The sequence below is a fragment of the Camarhynchus parvulus genome, chromosome 2 (genome assembly GCF_901933205.1).
Source record: "Camarhynchus parvulus chromosome 2, STF_HiC, whole genome shotgun sequence".
NCBI lineage: Eukaryota > Metazoa > Chordata > Aves > Passeriformes > Thraupidae > Camarhynchus > Camarhynchus parvulus.
This window is the reverse complement of record NC_044572.1, coordinates 24,776,977-24,795,352: the sequence shown is the minus strand read 5'-3', so window position 1 is coordinate 24,795,352 and position 18,376 is coordinate 24,776,977. Positions and strand designations below refer to the sequence as shown.

General features: G+C 37.4%; 1 protein-coding gene across 6 annotated transcripts in view; it reads right to left on the bottom strand.

Annotated features, from left to right (window-relative positions):
- PPP1R9A (protein phosphatase 1 regulatory subunit 9A) overlaps positions 1–18,376 on the bottom strand; it is a 130,392-nt gene that overhangs the window by 55,175 nt on the left and 56,841 nt on the right. For all 6 annotated transcript variants that reach the window (XM_030967361.1, XM_030967349.1, XM_030967369.1 and 3 more), the window contains exons 3-5: positions 7,666–7,798; positions 7,088–7,208; positions 1,894–1,998 (exon numbers count right to left, since the gene is read on the bottom strand). In XM_030967361.1, the coding sequence (XP_030823221.1) occupies positions 1,894–1,998; positions 7,088–7,208; positions 7,666–7,798 (359 nt within the window). The remainder of the gene's footprint in view (positions 1–1,893; positions 1,999–7,087; positions 7,209–7,665; positions 7,799–18,376) is intronic.

Genomic DNA, 18,376 nt, shown 5'->3' with positions numbered 1-18,376 from the left:
ATTTTAGTATTATTTTATATTGTAACTCACACAGCATTTTAAATGCATTATTAACTGAATATTATTTTGTGCTTTTTTTGGGTCTAGTTTTGACACTAACATACTGGGTCATTTTTTCCATGAAAACTCAGTATGTTAATCTTACAAGGAAAAATGAAGAAACTCAAATATATCTTTGACAAATGAGACCTGTCAGAAGCCAATGATCCCAGTGCACAGTACACTTGACAATGTGAACTCAACTTTTTTTCAGCTTCCTATTTTGTGACAAGGGTCTAGATTGCAACCAGTCTCACCGTAATTTGTTTCCTGAGAGAAGACTGCAGGGGCTCTGTGTGAAAATCACTTTGTCATTTTTCCTTCCTCCATTATTTTCCCATGGAAGCAAGTATTCTATTCCATAACTTATGCAGCAATAATTACACAAATTAAGCTGATTCTAAATGTATACAATAGGTATGTTTTATGTGAGTGCTTTCTTTTTTCCTTTTTCCTTTTGAACTAGAACATCAAATACAGAATATACATAACATTTGCTCTGTGTACCGAAACACAGGAACACATTATTCTCTGTCATAAGGATTTTATGTTTGAAGGTCCCAATTGTAGAAAACCTATTAAAGTATATACTCATTTTCATAGTTTAGTCAGTAGGAACACTCACAGCATGTGTGAGTCTTTGCAGAAATAGTAATGGTGTAACTTCAAATGTAAATGTTACACAAAAATATACTCGCCTATAATTACACTACAGTTGAAAATATTCTCTTTCTTCCTAAATAACCTCTCTCAAATAAAAGATTGATCAACCACCCCCAAGATTCTGTGCAGAATCCACATCCCAGCATTATTCCTCAATGCCATGCAGGATCAGCTATGGAATTATAGTGGAAGTGTGCATTCCAACATATAGCACCACCATCTGAGGGCGTCTGCATATATTACCACCCATAGTTTAGTCATGGTTCAAAGGAAGTCAGCTCTAAACTCATTAATTAAAGAATTCAGTTGTACTCCCTAGAGAGAACTGAAAGGTGACTTCAGAATGGCTGCTACTTTTACAATATGTCCAAGATATTTTTGGATTTATTTTGTAGAGTTGAATCTTTACTGAAATTAACAAGCTATTGAAAAACTATGTGACTGCACAGGGTCTTAAATGGCAAACCAGTTCAATTCTAGGGAAACAAAGCTCTTATTAATGACATTTCATAGTTTTGCACTCACAACCACACAAGTTCAGAAGCGTACTTGCAGTATATATTACATTTTCGAGTCTGTTCATTAATTTATGGACTTTTACAGGGACATCTTTCAATGAACCTCTCTGTATAGGTGCAGAGAGAAACCCACAGGTGATGCTGGGAGCTCAGTTAATTAATACTGGTTACTTTCCTCAATTTGGCAGCTGTTATCACTACTGCATCCAATACTCTCCTCTCCTCTGTGCTGAGGTGGCATCTGAGGGACCAGAGCGCTCATCTCCTCCTGCTCCAACCCTGGAGCATGAACATGGTCAGTGTCCACATGGGTGGAGCAAGGAAGTGATCACTGGCAGCAGTTTCCATCTGACCAACACCCATGACCTTCATCATCCCAACTAATGGAAACAGCTTGAAGCCCATGAACATCTAGATCAGTGATCAAGAGCATAGTCATAATCTGTATGCAATTTCAGCTTGTCTTAGTGGTAATATTTTTAAAATCTAAGCCAAAACAAAACTGTAACACTGTATTTGATCCCTCTCTCGGGATCAAAGGAGACATCAAAGGAGAGAAGACATAGAGGCCAAAAGCCTCTGATTGTATCTAGGCAAACTGAAAGGCCTGTGAAAGAAGCCAAGTAATCTTAAGTATTAATTTAAATTTCTTTTTTCCCTCTAAAATACTCACCGGACTTTCTCTTTGGTGTTTCTAAGAACAGTTGCAGCAAAATTTTGTGTAACACCAACCAGACTGATGCCATCAACTTCCACAATTTGGTCATTCACTTGGATCCTTTCAGGAAAAAAACACAAATGCATAAATAATTGTATGAATTCTTGCAAATTTTCAGCAAAACTTAGCATAGAGAGATCTTTATAGTTTGACCTTAAACAAAAGCTCAGTCATACAACGACTGAGGTAAATATGAAAAACACATCATTTCTTGCACACAGACATCTCATAAATCCAACTTCAAAGTTACCATTACAGTTAATATCATCAATTAATTATCCAGTCTCTTTCCTCGTATAGAAATACAGCAACACAACCTCTTGAATTTGTCATATGAATTAAATTAAATGAGATACTTGAACATCTCTTATATCATTCTTTCCTAAGCCAATCTTGAAAAACAGCATAAGACATAGCTCTGGCATTTCATGCTAATGGAAAAAAAATGTAGTATTTAACTAAAACAACCTGCTCATCTGTGGAGAAAAGAACTTAAGTATCAGACCCAATTCTGACATACTATCTTAAGATATTTCATCTAACTTGTTCCAAAAAAATGAATTCCCAGTGTAAGTGTGATCTTGCTGCACACAATCATAAAACCTTGGACTGCTGTAATGAGGACTCTCTTTTTGAAACCAAAAACCTATTTACAGCTGATACACTGTTTAATGCAGAAAAAGTTAAGACAGAATGAAAGCCATGTTGCTTTTATCTAAAGCAAGCACTGCTACAAAATCCCTACAGCAGGCACTGGACTCCTCTGGATTATGAATCCCTGGAAGATGACTGCTACACTGTTCTTTAGAAATGCACGATCTCTTAGGAGTTTCAAAAAAAAAAACAAACAAACACATCCAGAACTAGTCAAAGGGAGCAATTTTCAAGTAGTTACATGGATTCTATTGATCCAAATAACAGAGTTTACAAAGCAACCAAGAAACAGCTCTGAAAAAATCCTATTTAAATTATATGAAAATATCTAAATTAATGTATTTAACATCTTAGGATATATTAGTGATATGATTTCTTTTCAAAAACAGAGGCTTCAACAGAATGTTGAAGCATTTGGACTTCGAGCACTAATTTCTCTGTCAAGCCTGAGGAAATGCTTTGCAGTTTTACATGTGTTCAAACAGCATCTTTGTTCTTTGGATTCCAGTGATGAGTAAGAAATACAGTATTTATTCTTTGGCAGCCTCACACTACAGAATGTCACTGTGTTCTAGGCAGGATCTCCCTTGAAAAAGGCAGCCTATAAAGTCCTATTTTGAAAATCATATTTGGCATTTTAAGCTCAGAATTTTATTTTGATTTTCACTAAAACATTTGAGAAACACAGCACTCACATACATATTTATCTAATTTTGACCTTTTTTTTTTTAACTTCCAACTCTTATTTTTATGGCCATTGTTCTCCAAAACTCCTTTACACATCTATTTTAATTATATAGGAGCATATATGCATATCAACCTACAAAGGGGGAGGACTTCCCGTGACAGCCCACTCCAACAGGAGCTCCAGGCCTCCTCTGTCTGTCAAATCTAATTTCAAACACAAATGAAGAATTAGGCTCAGATTGTCGAAGTCTGAATTATAGAAATTGTATTGCTTTTAGCATTAATAACATTGGTGATTCTTCTGGCAATTATTTTCTAATGTTCATGACTTTAAACTCTGCCTCCAGATAACAATGAAGTAACAACTACAGAAGCAAACCGACTAAAATTGAAAAAAATTATTTGCACAATTGCTCTGTATGATGAACTGAAAAATTTGATCTGTGCAGAGATATCTTCTAGAGTTCAAGTTAAGAACTATGTAATGTTTCAAAACTGTTGCTCCCAACGCTATCAAAACACTTTATAAAGTTAATGACTCATCACCACAATAATCTGAAAGAAGCAGCTATTGATTGATTGATCCAGGAAAATATTTCATTTTTCATATTCTAATTTTTCATATTCAGTCTAATGACTGATTTCCTATCTTTCATACTACTAATAACCTCTCCTAATACTTATCAACATGCTTGCCTTTGGATTCATCTTGAAGCACCCTCCTTGGGCAAACACTGGCACACAAAACTATTAAATATGTCAGCTAAATGCTACCTGTTTGTCTACAGCAGCATGAATCAATCCAGTGGTGTTAAATCACTGAGAAACCCATTTGCACAGATTTTGTACTTCCATGGGAGACAAGTACTTTACATCATAATTTGATAGGTCTTTCAATAAAAAATAGAACAACTATCCTACAGATACAGTAACATTTTAAATTGTAGCTTCAGAAGAACCTGGTTGAAGATTGCTATGCAATTATTCAGAATATCTGATGCAACTATTGAAGTAGTTTTATTTTCTGGTTGGAGACTTTGTTTTGCTATCAGTGTTAATGATTAAGTAGGCTTTTCATAAAGTTGAAGTTAACAGGACCCTTTACAGTTGATGCACTTTATTATGCAGAATGGTCTGGTCCTGACTGAGAGGATTATATATCCCATTCCCAAGTGAATGATCAGTCAGGCTCTCTAAGAGAAAATCAGAGTCCTATTTCTCAGCTGACTGAACATTCTGCCAATGGAAAACCAACACAAATATTAGAATGGTCAAAGAATGATATTATTTTTTCTCAGCTGACAAGTTCCTTTCAGATGCCATCTAGGGAAATGAAAGAACAGACTTGTGATGGAACATTAACTTCTGCAGCCCACTCAAACATGTGAATAATGAGATGAAAAGAAATTACAGATCATGACAGAGCAGCAGTGAGTGACTGATTTTCAACCAGAGAATTTTACAAAGAATACCAGTCGTGAGCTTAATGCCTTCTAGCTGAGGTCAAGCATACCCTTCAGAAAAACATCCACTTAAATTTAAAGTAATGGATACAGTCATGACATCTTGAGGTGTCAGCTTCATTTCCCTTCATAATTTTTAAGCCTATGATAAATCAGTACTTGGCCTTCAACTTGATATCTTATTGCCAAGATCTGTAAAGATACCTCCAAGCCAAATCTAGAAGACAACATAGTTCAGTAGTTTCCAAGCAACATTACTAAACTTTCCAACCCCCTGCCTCCTAGAGTCTTTTGCTTAAATTTTTGTGGGGTTTCCACAGCAGAACAATTTTTTGCCTGACTGAAAAGTTAGAGGTGATCAACAAGGAACATGTTACTGCAATGTATTTTTTAGAAGACATCATCAACATCTTAAAAGTTTATTCCCACTCTTATTTATAAACAATACTTTCATATTGTTTGTGACTAATATAACAACACATTAATGGTTAAAATCAGAAAAGGAGAATGCAGATAAGTTGATTTAATTGCTTACATATCAGAGAAATATTATTTTATTGGCATGAAAATTTACAAAGTTAAGCACTGTGACAAAATGAAAAATTGTACGGGTTGGAAGATTTTTAAGAATCCTTTTCATTATTAAATGATTACATAGTAAAGTTTTTTCCTATCTCCTAATGAGAAGATGTTGACTTGGTTTTGGTAGGTATTCGTGTAATACACAGATTGGCAGGTGTTGTATAATACACAGATAACTGTGCCCCATATGATATAAAACATTTTATGTTGAAAAGGAATTCTTTAGCTTGGACATACCAAATAAGCAATTCTAGAAGCAAGCAGGTTCTGTATGAGCACATAGGACTACACACAGCAATTCACTTCTTTAGTGGGCAAGGTTTATGGTACAGCTTCCTATTCCAATTAATTAATATACTTTCAGTGATCTAGGTGTGAAAACTGAGCTCCAGAATAGAAGACTATCCAAAATAAGAAATATAAAGTAACAGACTTTAGTAAAGTGTTAGTAAACAGTGTTAGTAAAGTTGAAAGGACTGTATTTAGTAAAAGTTTAAATATTCAGAAACACTAATTTCCTTAATCAGAGAATAATCAATGTTGTAAAAGATCTTCCAAGACAATCCAGTTTAGCCATCAACTAAGCAGCTCAATCACTCCTAAACCACAGCCCAAGTGCCACATCCAGATGCCTCTTCAATACTTCCAGAGACAGTGACTCCACCACCCTTCTGGGCAGCTTATTCCAAAGCCTTTTTCATTGAAAAAAAGCTCTAATATTTAATCTGAACCTCACCTGACACAACTTAAGGCTATTTCCTCTCACCCTTTCACTTGAGACATGTCAGAAGAGACTGACCCCCACCTGGTTACAACCTCCTTTCCAGTGGTTGTGGAGAGTGATAAGGTCACCCCCCCAAGCCTCCTTTTCTCCATGTTAAACACCCCCAGCTCCCTCAGATGCTCCTTGTAAGACGTGTGCTCCCGACCCTTCACCAGCTTTGTTCCCCTTCTCTGGTCACACTCCAGCACCTCAGTGTCTTCCTTGCAGTGACAGGCCCAGAGCTGTACGCAGCACTCAAGGTGCCCTCACCAGTGCCAAGTACAGGGGCACAGTCACCGCCTGGGTGCTGCTGGATACATTACTGCTGGTCCAGGCCAGGATGCCTTTGGCTTTCCTGGCCACCTGGGCACATCCTGGCTGATATCCAGCTGCCTGTCAACCAGCACCCCAAGCCCTTTTCTGCTGAGCAGCCCTCAAGCTGCTCCTCCCACAGCCTGCAGCCCTGCCTGGGGCCGCTGTGACCCCAGTGCAGGACCTGGACCTTTGCCTTAGTGAATCTCATGCAGCTGTCCTCAGCCCATAGATCCAGCCTGTCAAGATCTCTTTGTAAGGACATCATATGCAGAGAGACCAAATTATCCAATGTTGAACTGAATTATTTTTTTAGTATTGCCTATCTAAAGCTGGCTTGAAGCCAACAGAACAGGTGGGAGCTCAACACCTTAAGAATCAAAACCACCTTCAAAAGTGACACAGAGTTTAGAATCAGCAGCCTTACTCATCCTACAGCATCTGGGTTCTCAGTAGTCACAAACACTTATCTTTGGCAAATTTGTTCTTCTTTAAAAGTTTAAACTCATGGTACCAGTTTAGTGTCTTCTCATAACCACATCAGTTACTTGGACCTTACCAATGAAGTTGATGAACTTTAGAGCTTGGATTACCATGACATATGTTAAGCAAACAGCTATTCCCTATGAAAATAATAATTTATAGTAACTATTGCTGATAAAATCTCCAAATACAAAATCTAGTTTACCTGCCATCTCTTTCTGCTGTCCCACCCTCTGTTACTGTTTTGACAAATATTCCCAGTTTTTCAAGGCCTGCATCAGCTCCAACTCCCATTCCAATAATGCTTATGCCAAGTCCATCTTCATCTGTGAAAGAGGCAAGAGAAAGCAGAAAATTCTTACATTTATCTGTACATTATTTGATAAGTAAGCATTCATGCTTTGGTTCCTCTTGGCTTTCTGTGTCAATAACACTAATATAATTTTGATTCCTTTTTAAAAAACTATTTAACTACCATTTTAATTACACACAAAAGTATCATCTGCAGCCCTATGTGGAGCTTAGAACAACAGACAAGATTTTTACTCCTCCAGTGAAGATATCACATCAAACACCGTGTAAAATCATGTTAATGGAGTGTCACTAAACAATTCTCTTAAGAAGATAAAAACTGCCTGTCTGAACAATTCCTGAAATCCAAAAAGTCAAGGTGACTACAACCAACTCATGGAAATTCAAGATAGACTCTGTAGGCATGTGTAAACTTCCTCAAACTTGTAGGTCAGTGTCACAGGAAGTGGAAATGACACACAAACATGATACCTTTTTCTAGTTCGACTGGGAAGAGCTCCAACTTTTCCACACGCTTCTCAAGTTCATATTCAGCTGATGCAGCCACTGGGTCAACTTCATCATTTCTCCTATCATAGTCTTCATTAGAGTATGTATTGAAAACCTGTGGAAACAGATCAAAAATCATTCAGACTTCCAAATTATTAAATTAGCTACTACTTTTGACTTGTGATATTGCAAAGTTTGAAAAGGCTTTTAAAAGACAAATTTCTCCTGCTCATTCAAACTTCAGGTTTTTAAATTTGTGCTTTTTTATTCAAGGAAGCACAAGTACAGTTGCAAAAGTCAACTGAGTGTAAGTTTCTATTGCTTTTGATTATAAATTCAAAAGGTGATCCTTAATGTCTACGTTGGTCTATGCATATAAATAATTAAAATAATTAATTTAACTCATTAAAAATGCACTATTAATAAACATTAACAGAGTCAAATACATTGAAATTATAACCTGTATAGTGTTTTTGTATTAGTCTTTAGGCCTTACGAAGTTTCAGTTCACATTCATCCAAACAAAGCTTGACCTGAAGATTACTAATCTACATTTACATCACCTATGAATATCATGAAGATTATGTTCCATATTATGTATTAACTTTTTAGAACAGCAATATACACAGCCATTGGGTTTTTTTAAGCTAACCAGGTTTACAGGTTTATTTCATCTCAAAAGCAGTAATTTAACAGTGACTGAATTAACCTGATTATATTATTTATGCTACCTACTATCATACTTTCAATATGGCCTTCAACCAGTGATTATTCAAACTTTCAGAGACATTAGTTAGGAAAAACACATTTTCATATTTTAGAGATCAGACTTTGCCAGCCTAATTCATTAAACTATCTGCACCTGGCAGTAAGGAAAGAACATGTATTACTAGTGGTAATAATTATACTGAGCTTCAGTCCCATGGATATATCATATTCATCACTTCAAATAAATGAAAACAACTTCCCACATTTCCTCTTCCTCTTTTACAGACAACCTACAGAAGACATCATTGCGTGGCCACGTTTTCCTTTATCACTGTTCCCCTTACAATATAAAACACTGCACCCTGCTACATAGCTACACAAATATTCCAAAGTTCTCCAGAAGCCTGCTCTGTACAGCCCCTCTTGGAGGCTCTCTCACGGTGCCCCTGGATGGAGCAAACATGCCAGCTGGCTGCCTCGGGCAGTGACAGGAGCTGGGTCATTGCCACCTGAGGTTTCACCTGCCTGAAAAGCTGTTAGTACACATTCATTTCTGTTAAACAGCAAATATATTAAAGTTGAAATACAAACATACTTTAAAATACTACTGGAAGTCTATTAACTGTGTTATGGCTACCACAAAGCTACCAAAAAACCTTTCAGTCTTACATGAAGTAATAGTTGAAACAGAAAAGACAGCAGTGACTCAATGTAAATTTTAATACCCATCGATGTAGGTATTTCACATCAGTGTGAAACACTTAATTTTCTCTTCCAAGAAGACTGAGAGGATAGAAATTTTACAAGAATTCACAAACCTATCTGACATGGATTTTTAGTCATTATGATGCAACAAGAAGGCTGCTTTAACTAAATTATGCTCCTAGAAATCCTTCAAAAATACATGCAAAGCATAAGTAAAATAAGACATATCATGCTGTCCAGTGCTGCTGAATGTTTTATGCTGCTTTAGTATCTGTAAGAGTGGAGAAAAGACACAGACTGAGAAACAAGTAATGCAATTCAAGGCCACCATTTCTAGCCTGACTAAAAATAGAAAAAAACAGCTAGAAGAGTCCACTCAACAGCAATGAAAAAGTGGTACAACTTCCCTGGCAGCTTCCCTTCTCTGTGATTTGATGTCAAACACAGCAGTTTTTACCCACTAAGGGTTCCATGATCAAGCCCAACCTCCTTCACGCAGAAATCAACCAAAATAAGGATCAATCAATAGAGTGAGACCTAACTAAAACATTACTGAGTTAAGGTTTGACCATAAACTTTTAGGTTTGAAATGCGGCAGACATGCAAGTACAGGTTAAAAACAACAGCTGTGAATGTAGCTTGAATCATCTCATTTATTAACACGATGAGAGAGACCGATGCCTGAACGTGAACAGAGATGAACTGCATGAGGGTAAAGGAATATACTGCTAGCTGGAGACAAAGAAAAGCTGAGAGAGAGGTATAGGGGAAAATTATGTCACAAAATGAGTATATTTACTTCTGGATTTCTTTTCATCGTGTTAACTGGCACCATTCTTTTCCTTGTGTTCAATGACTGACATGAGAATACTGTCAAAGCAGTTTTAGATTTGCTGCAAAATGACTGGAGATGCTTCAGGATAATTTTCTTTGAAAGCATCAAATCATATACTACATTTGGGCTTGGGATGATTTTTCGTGAATCAGATTAGACAGAAGATATGGCTTTTTGGATTCTGCTCACTGTTTTGAAGTATTTTAATAATACCACTATAAGGAAACTAAATATACTGTTGGTTATTAAAAGTTATCATTATGTCTCCAAATACATCACACTAGTACCTCACCTTAGCATTCACTCTGAGATTGTAGATCCCTGATTGCACAAAGCTCTATGTTTCCTACCTGGCATCAGGTAGGAAACATACATGTACACTGTCTTTTGTACACTGGTCATATAACTTTGCCCAGTGCCTTCAACAAGGCAGTTGTCTCCCCCTGAAAAGGGGAAGAAGAAGAAGGATATTCTTGTATGTCATTTATCTCATTTTGTGCAATCACATTTCATAGCTGACTGATTCCATTAAATGAATCTCTGGGTGTTAAATTGAAGTAAAGAAAATTTATGCTTGGAAATTTTCTTTCTTTGTGAAACAGTCTATCCACCAGGGTAATGAACTGCTTGCTCAGTACAGTCATGAGAACTGTCACTCAAGATTTTACTGCACTAAAAATAAGATAAACATTTATAACTTCTTCCTCACAGTATGGTTAACTTGATTTAAGTACAACTATTTCACCACGTCTGCTGCTGAAGTGTTTTCCAGAGTGTGTGTGGGATTTCAGACTCATGGGAATTCTCCCATTCCCTGTCACTTGACAGATCTGGTTTTACTGCCACTCTGGCCAAGTAGCCAGTACAGTAAAGTCACAACTACAGAATATGCTGAGTAGGAAGAGACCCACAAGAATCACAGAGTCAAGTCTGGGCCCTGTATAGGACCATCCCCAAGAGCCACATCACAAACCATTACTTATAAAGCAAACTCTTTTCCCAGTATATCCAATATAGTATCTTACTCTCTGATTTTACCTCTACAAGTATTTAGGAAAAAAAAAAGTTCTCATAGAATTCACTTGTGACATTTTCTAGGATTTAAAACAGTACTTGTGGAAAACAAAAAGCCAACAGTGGTGACACACTGAAAGAAGCCCTGAAGAGCTGCTGTTAATAGAACATACTTCTGTGTTCTCTAAAGTGACAGAAAAAGGGGTCATCAGTGATTCATCCCGAACCAATATAGTAACAAACTGTAATATGAAAGAAGTAGGTATAGTTGTTAGGCACCCTGGGTGGTATCCCCAGGGAAATCGTACATACACACATAGATCATTTGCTTCTCTTTGGCAGAGCACAAGCTAGAGAAGACATGTCACTAACTATAAAAATACGTTGGTGACTAATTCAGGAAAAAACCCTACATTTTTGTTTTAGTACTTCATCTTTAGGAGTAAGATCAGAAGGATAAAAACTGATTATTCTTGAAAAAAGGCAAAGTTGCCTAAGTTTGGGGTGCTTTCCCATAGCTCTTACCTACCAATAATTTACAGAATTTAGCTAACAGCAACCTGTAGGAAGTGACAAGGGGTTTTAAAATTTTTTTTAAGCAAGTCAGAATGGAGATAACTCTAAAGAATCACATGGGCTAACCAGCTTGGTGCTACATAAACCACAACTAGTGTTGCACACTATAAACTGTGCAACATAAAAATTGTCGTATCTGACAAAAGGCTGGGAGAATTGGGGTTGTTCAGCCTGGAAAAGAGAAGGCTTTGGGGTGACACAACTGTGGCCTCCAACACCTGAAGGGAACCTACAAAAAAGATGGAGAGAGACTATTTACAAGAGCATGTAGTGACAGGACAAGGGGGAAAAGATTCAAACTGCAGGGGAATAGATTTAGATTATTTATAATGAAGCACTGAGGATAACCCCTCTGGCTGTGCTGAAGAAGCTAAATGAGGAAAAGAAATCACAATTTGACCATTACCTTCTGCTTTAAAATCTTTCTTCAGCATAGCTTTAGGGAGGAGAGGAAGCTCTGACAATGTCTGAAATTGGTGACTATTTTTTTAAAAAGTTTTTTCTCTGCAAAGTGGTTGCTTTGTCACAGTGAAAGGCAGTGAGTCAGTGAGGAGGCTTCCTGCAGCTCTCCTGGCTTCATGCTCCCCTACAGCCTGTGTGGGCATCAGCCGTCACCAACGCTTCAGCAAGGAAGGAGACAAATCCTCCCAAGAAGCAATTGCAGGAATGAGACACAGATGGGAATTAGACATCAGCAATATTGAAAGAAACTGCATATCTAACATCAAATCCATGCCTGGGGTTTCCCTCAGAAAGCTCTGTATGAGAAAGATCTGTTTTCAGTGTCCTGAAATTCTGGCAAAGAGACCTGCACAGCAGATTTATGTTTCTAAAATCCTAAAAGTATCTGGGCCCCAGGCTCCTCCATTCCAGAGAGACCTCTTCACACATATGACAAGCCAGGAGCAGCTGCCGTGACACACAGACAAGCTGTTCAATTTTTTGTAGTAACCTGAGAAATGTTCTCTCTGTATACTCTTGTTTTAGACAACTGAAACAAGTTATCGAGTCTTCTACCTGTTGGAACATCATGAAGACCATTTGTAGTAGAAAACCACAGTGTCACTGTCCTGCAGCTGTGCCAACACATCTCAGTTTGGATCCATACACCTCTAGGCACTACAGCATGTCCTCCTAAACCCAAACCGTGCCTCAGTGGCATTTCCTCGGGGGACACAAGCATTAAAATGCATGAGCTGACCACACACATTCATTAGTCCTGTGACACGAGGATGCATTTACTTCATGGTATAAGTAGTCAAAGAACCAGCCAGACTCCTCTGTTAGGCTTCTTTCACTGAAATCAGTATTTTAAATTTTATACACTGCAGTTTTGGGCCAAAACACAGAACCAAAATTGCCTATGAGGTACTGCACATGGATTATCTCCCCTGCTCCTGCTACTTGGCTCACTTCTGGTGCCAATTTTTTAAAACATGAGTATCCAATAAGCAGTTTCCTAGAATCAGTGAAAACTCTTGTTTATACCCACTTATTATTTATTCACTGTGTACTTTTTTATTGCTGATGTACTAGTTTTATTACAATTTACATTGCTACTTGTCTACATAGCAGAAAAAACCAATATCACTGTAGCTGTAAATGAGATGCGTGCCCCATGTAAAATCTTCATGCTGTTACTCTTAGTTAAAACAGGTCAGAGTAATTAGCAAGTAAAAGTAAGCCCTCTTATTGAAGAGTAAAACCTCAGCTCACATGGAACATGTACTTCTATTAGGGCTGCTGTGTGTTTGTTTTAGTAAGTGAGCAAAACAGCAAGATGCACTGAAACTTGCAGTTGACAAAGATATCTAGACAGCCTTACCTGAAAATTCCTGCTTTTTCTTTTTGGTGGTTTTTTTTTGTGTTTTTGTTTTGTTGGGGTTTTTTTGTTTGTTTGTTTGGTTTGGTTTTTAATACAGTGATGAGTTACAATTCCATGCAGATTTTTCTTTCTCGCTTTTTTTTTGGTCATAACCATTAATATGAATGGGAAATTGAAATACTGTCCTGTTTTATATTAATGGTCCAGGCTAAACAATTTTCAGTCAGTTCTCTTTGATGAGTTTTGCAGACCTGGGTCTAAATCTTCTCTGACAGTGGGTTGGTTTTTCTAATGCAGCAGCTTGGATGCAGCAGTGGAATGGGAGGTATAAATGACTAGTGAGATGGCTTCCCTGAGTCTTACTGATCATACAAAAATCCCAAGGAGACTTTTTAAGTGTTGTGTACTTCACAGGTACACTTCATATGTAATTCATCCCTTTGCCTGATATTGCCTTTTTTTTAAACTCTACTTTGCACTACTGTAACTTAACAACAAAAATGTACTTTGCAACTTTGCACTACTGTAACTTAACAACAAAAATGTACTTTGCAACTGCTGCTATCTATTTTTGGTCAGTTATTGACTACTTAGATACAGAGAATAAAACTCATGAAGAAAAACAAGCTTTGTGTTTTTCACTACAGTAGTTTGACAATTGCAGGGAAAAGAGCCCAGAGACAACCCTGCATTCCCATTAAGCTCAGAGTTCTCCAAAGGTCCCTCCTGGCAGACCTCACAGATCCTTGAGAGATTAGAGATACGGGTACAGCAATTCAACACCTTCGTATTTACCTCAGTGTGGTACTGACCTACAAACCTGAATGTCTTTAGCTGAATTTTCCTGCTTCAGGGAAAAGTAAAAACACTTGCCTACACCTTGAGAGTGTCTTCATTCAGCAGAACAAAGAAGTAGTTCCAACAAGAGCACTCCAACAGCCATGTTTTACAAAGAAAATACAAAAATATGAACAAGAGTATTTAAGAAGAACATGAATTTCCAATATAACAGCAAATATATTTTATCACTCTTTTGGCAGTTCCCTCTATTGCCAAGGTAACAAACTAGCAAGCTCAATAATTCATTGTATCTTTGAACATTGAAATAAGTACATAAAGGAGAATGTTAGAAGTGAGCAGAGTTTGAGAAATTAATTAAAACACAGTACAGGCTCAAATCTCGATTCTAAACAGATATGGGAGCACAAAGCAAAGTTCCAGATTCTGTCCCTAGACATTTATTCCTGAATCTGCTGCAGTATTTCTTCCAGATCCTTGCACAGCTGCCAATCTACATCCTAACTGATGATGCTATTTTTCTTCTGCCTTTAAGTGTGACACATGAGGTAGCCAAGAGTAAATGCAGCTTCTGGTTCCAATTAGTACAGACTGCCATAGAGTAGCAAAGTCACCATGAATCAACAAATCAGTGCTTCTTCTCCCAGCAACCTCACTCTCCCTCAGCCTACAAGTCAAGAGGTCTAAATGCAGAATAAAAATGCCACAAATGTTCTCAGAAGCAAACACTTGAAACAAAATATTGACTAGCCATAAAAGATTCTATTTAAAATAAATCTCAGCAAGGATAAATTAAGTAACCTGCATATTCACTAAAAATGACCCCAGCAAAAAAAATTCATAAGCAATTCCTTTTATTCCCTTACAGATGCTACATATGCTAAGAAAATATTTCAAAGAAAAACAAGGACACAATAAAGTAATGACAGGCATTAATTCAGAACACTTGATGTGTAAACTAAAAAGAGATAATTCATCCAACCTGAGTTTTATTGTGAAATTATAATATTTTATAAATGGAACAAGAATTAATACAGTTCTTTATAAACACATATATAGAAAATCTTTTAAATGTGCAATAAACAGTACACATTCCTATCTATCTCTTTACTTAAAGCAGAGAAGAAAGCAGAGATGGAAGAAAAGAGCTAGATGGAAACAGTCTGCCTTGGTGACTGATTCTCTCAAGATTACATCATCAATACAAATCCTATTGGGCTTTTTAAGGGTGCAAAATTGCAACTTTCCCGAAGTTTTTTTATGACTTTCTCATACACCTTGTCTCATTTCTAGCAGCTATGGCATTTGCCACTAATTGCCCACCTTACCAATACTCCTGCAGACACAGCAAAGGCTGAGGGAGAGGGAGAAGGATCTCCAGTGACAGAAACCGGAAGACTTCAGACCAAGGGATAAAAAGCAAACATACTTCCACACCAGACCATAGCAGCAGCCCTCATAAATCTCTAAAACTGTCCCACCATCACTTTTCACAATAACTAAGTTCTAAAAATCTCAAGAGAGGTTTGGATTTTTTTTTTCAATGAAAAGTTCTTAATGAATTCTTTAACTGAGATGAGATTACTAAAAATAATGCTTAGTCTTAAGATGAGTGGGGGAAATTCTATTATATTCCACTAAGAAAAACTCAGGCGATATAATAAATTCTTATTTAAACATATACTATTAATTATACAAGTACACTCCTTATGAGTTAAAGAATAGAAAAGTATGACACTCAATATTAGACAGCTCTTCAAACAGTCTCCTGTACAGAGTAAACATATTTCCACAATTCAGATGGCACATGTTACAGAGGGTATCTATTTAGTTTCTAGTACAAGCAGATATTCTTCTCCAGTAACAAAAATGCTTATGATTCTCTGGAATCTAAACCCTTTAGTAGCCTATTGCTGCATTCACATTAACATCACCATGCAGTGATGTAAAAGAGACCCATTAGTGGGGTGTTGCATTAATTTGGTAGGAGTGTTGCAGCCCTACAGCCTGTTAATGCTATTGCTTGTGTATAAAAATGGACAAACAGGCGGAGTGTAAGAGGATTAACAGAAAAGCTTCTGTAATACAGCAAAAGGTTTGCTGTGTTTTGTAAACATCTTTCCAACAGAAAGTGCCATGCCACGTTCTCAGTGCTAGACCACTACTCAATTACTTTATATTGTAGCCTTAACAATTCCTTAATTGCACCTGCAGGCAGAATTCATTCTGGCTTGACTGCATTTTTGCTAATGATAGTTTCACATTCGCACTGTTTAGTGCAATGAATTGCATTCCAGTAAGATGTAAAACTGCCTAGAGTAAGCAAAAGAATGTTTATCCATTAAGCATCCATACCTAGGGTATTACATTACAGTTAATCACACCACTGCTTCAAAAATGAGACAGTCTGTATTTCCAGAGGAATTCAGCCTTCCTAATGCTTCCTAATATGGGAGGTGGGGTAACGGACTCTTACACAAGCCAACAACAGGCGTTCCCAGGTCTGACAGCATAACTGCTTCAAACACACCAGCTCCAAGTGCAATTTAAAATATGGTATTAATGCAGCAAGAAACAGAAGGCTACAAATGTGCACACAAAGTGTATCCAAATGAATAGACAAAGAGAACGAGGGATCATGGGGATAAGCCGGTATTAATGAATAATGCTAGCTTGGGATGAGACTACAGTAATAATGCCATGAAGTGGGGATTCAAGATAAACATTCTTAAAGTGACTCAATTCAACATTATTTTTGGACATTTTTCAACTTCAACATTTGCTATGACATCAGGCACAAATACATTACCCCCTTGAAAACAATAGCAAAATTAATTTCATCAACCCCAAGGGAAGTCTCTATTACAGCTGGTTTTCACTCTACCCTGTGTATTCTGGAAAAATTAAATGAGCAGAGAAACTACAATGAGTTTTGCTCACCTGAAGACTTTACACAATTCTACTCTCCGTGCCCAAATTTACTGCATAAATTCAAATTTATTACAGACATTATCTATACACAAATCTGTGACGAATTTTAAGTTTTGGAGAACCAAATGGAAAGTGTAGCACCCACTGCTGTGGGAAATTGGGAGGATGCAATTACACATACGCATTTTGGGACTGGGGTTTTGTTTTAAAGAGTTTTGCTCTATTTTTTCCCCACAGGAACACCTTGTTTTACTGTTCTGGTATTGACCAAACATCTCGCACGTCCCTGCACGCTGCCTTTGGGCAGAGTGGCAGGTAGGGCACCATGTCCTTAGACCTGTGTTGCTGGATACAAAGACAGACACGGCATTAAATGTGAGCTCAGTGCTGTTCCTGCCACATGCCAGCAGCAGAGATGGCTGCGGAAGCTGGCAAACTCATGGACTTTCAGAAGTAAGCCCCCTGAAGCTTTCTGCTTTCCAGATGCAACTTGCTGACCAGCTTCAGACAGAAAAGTGAAGCTCAAGCCAAACATTTTACCTTTACGAGGAAAACTAAAATATGGGGCGCGGCTTTCTGTCCAGATTTCTGTCCTCCAAGCAGAGGAGGGAAAAGTGCTGCTTAACCTGTGCAGGGACACAGAACTATAAAAGCTACAGAAGAACCTCTCTGTATGTTGTGTCAATGCAGGATAGAGAGCAGGGGCATCTCTGAGCTCAGTCACTCAAGCAGCTGAAGAGTGCAGCACACAGCTGGTATCGCTGTCACTCACAGTAACTGTATTTTGGCTACAAACAGCTGCACATTTCTTTTAGAAGTAAAACAGACACCATTTAGCAGAAGCTGGACATACTCCAGATAGCAGATTAAAATGGGTGTAATCCATGTATGACAGGCTATAAAGCCAATACAGTAAGCCTTTCAGTTATCTTAGCATGATTTTAATGGGCATCCCATTGTAGTGAAATGAATGAAGAAAACATACCAAATATCTCTATAAAATAATGACCTTTAAATATTTTTCAGTCAGCTAGTGTTCATCATCTAAGGAAACTGGCAAGGATATGACTCTTGCCTAAAATAAGAGCTGTGAATGAACAACTAGAGGAGGACAGTAAATTAATCTTACAAAACCTTACTGGAATATATTTACATATACTACCTTAGCTATTTTTATGCATCCTTAAGTTTAAAAAAAAATTTACACATCTTCTAAAATAGTATTTTGTAATTATGGTTTCAAGAATACCCATCAATACTGAAAGGCTTCTTTTCTTCGGCATGACTATTGTACTTAATCA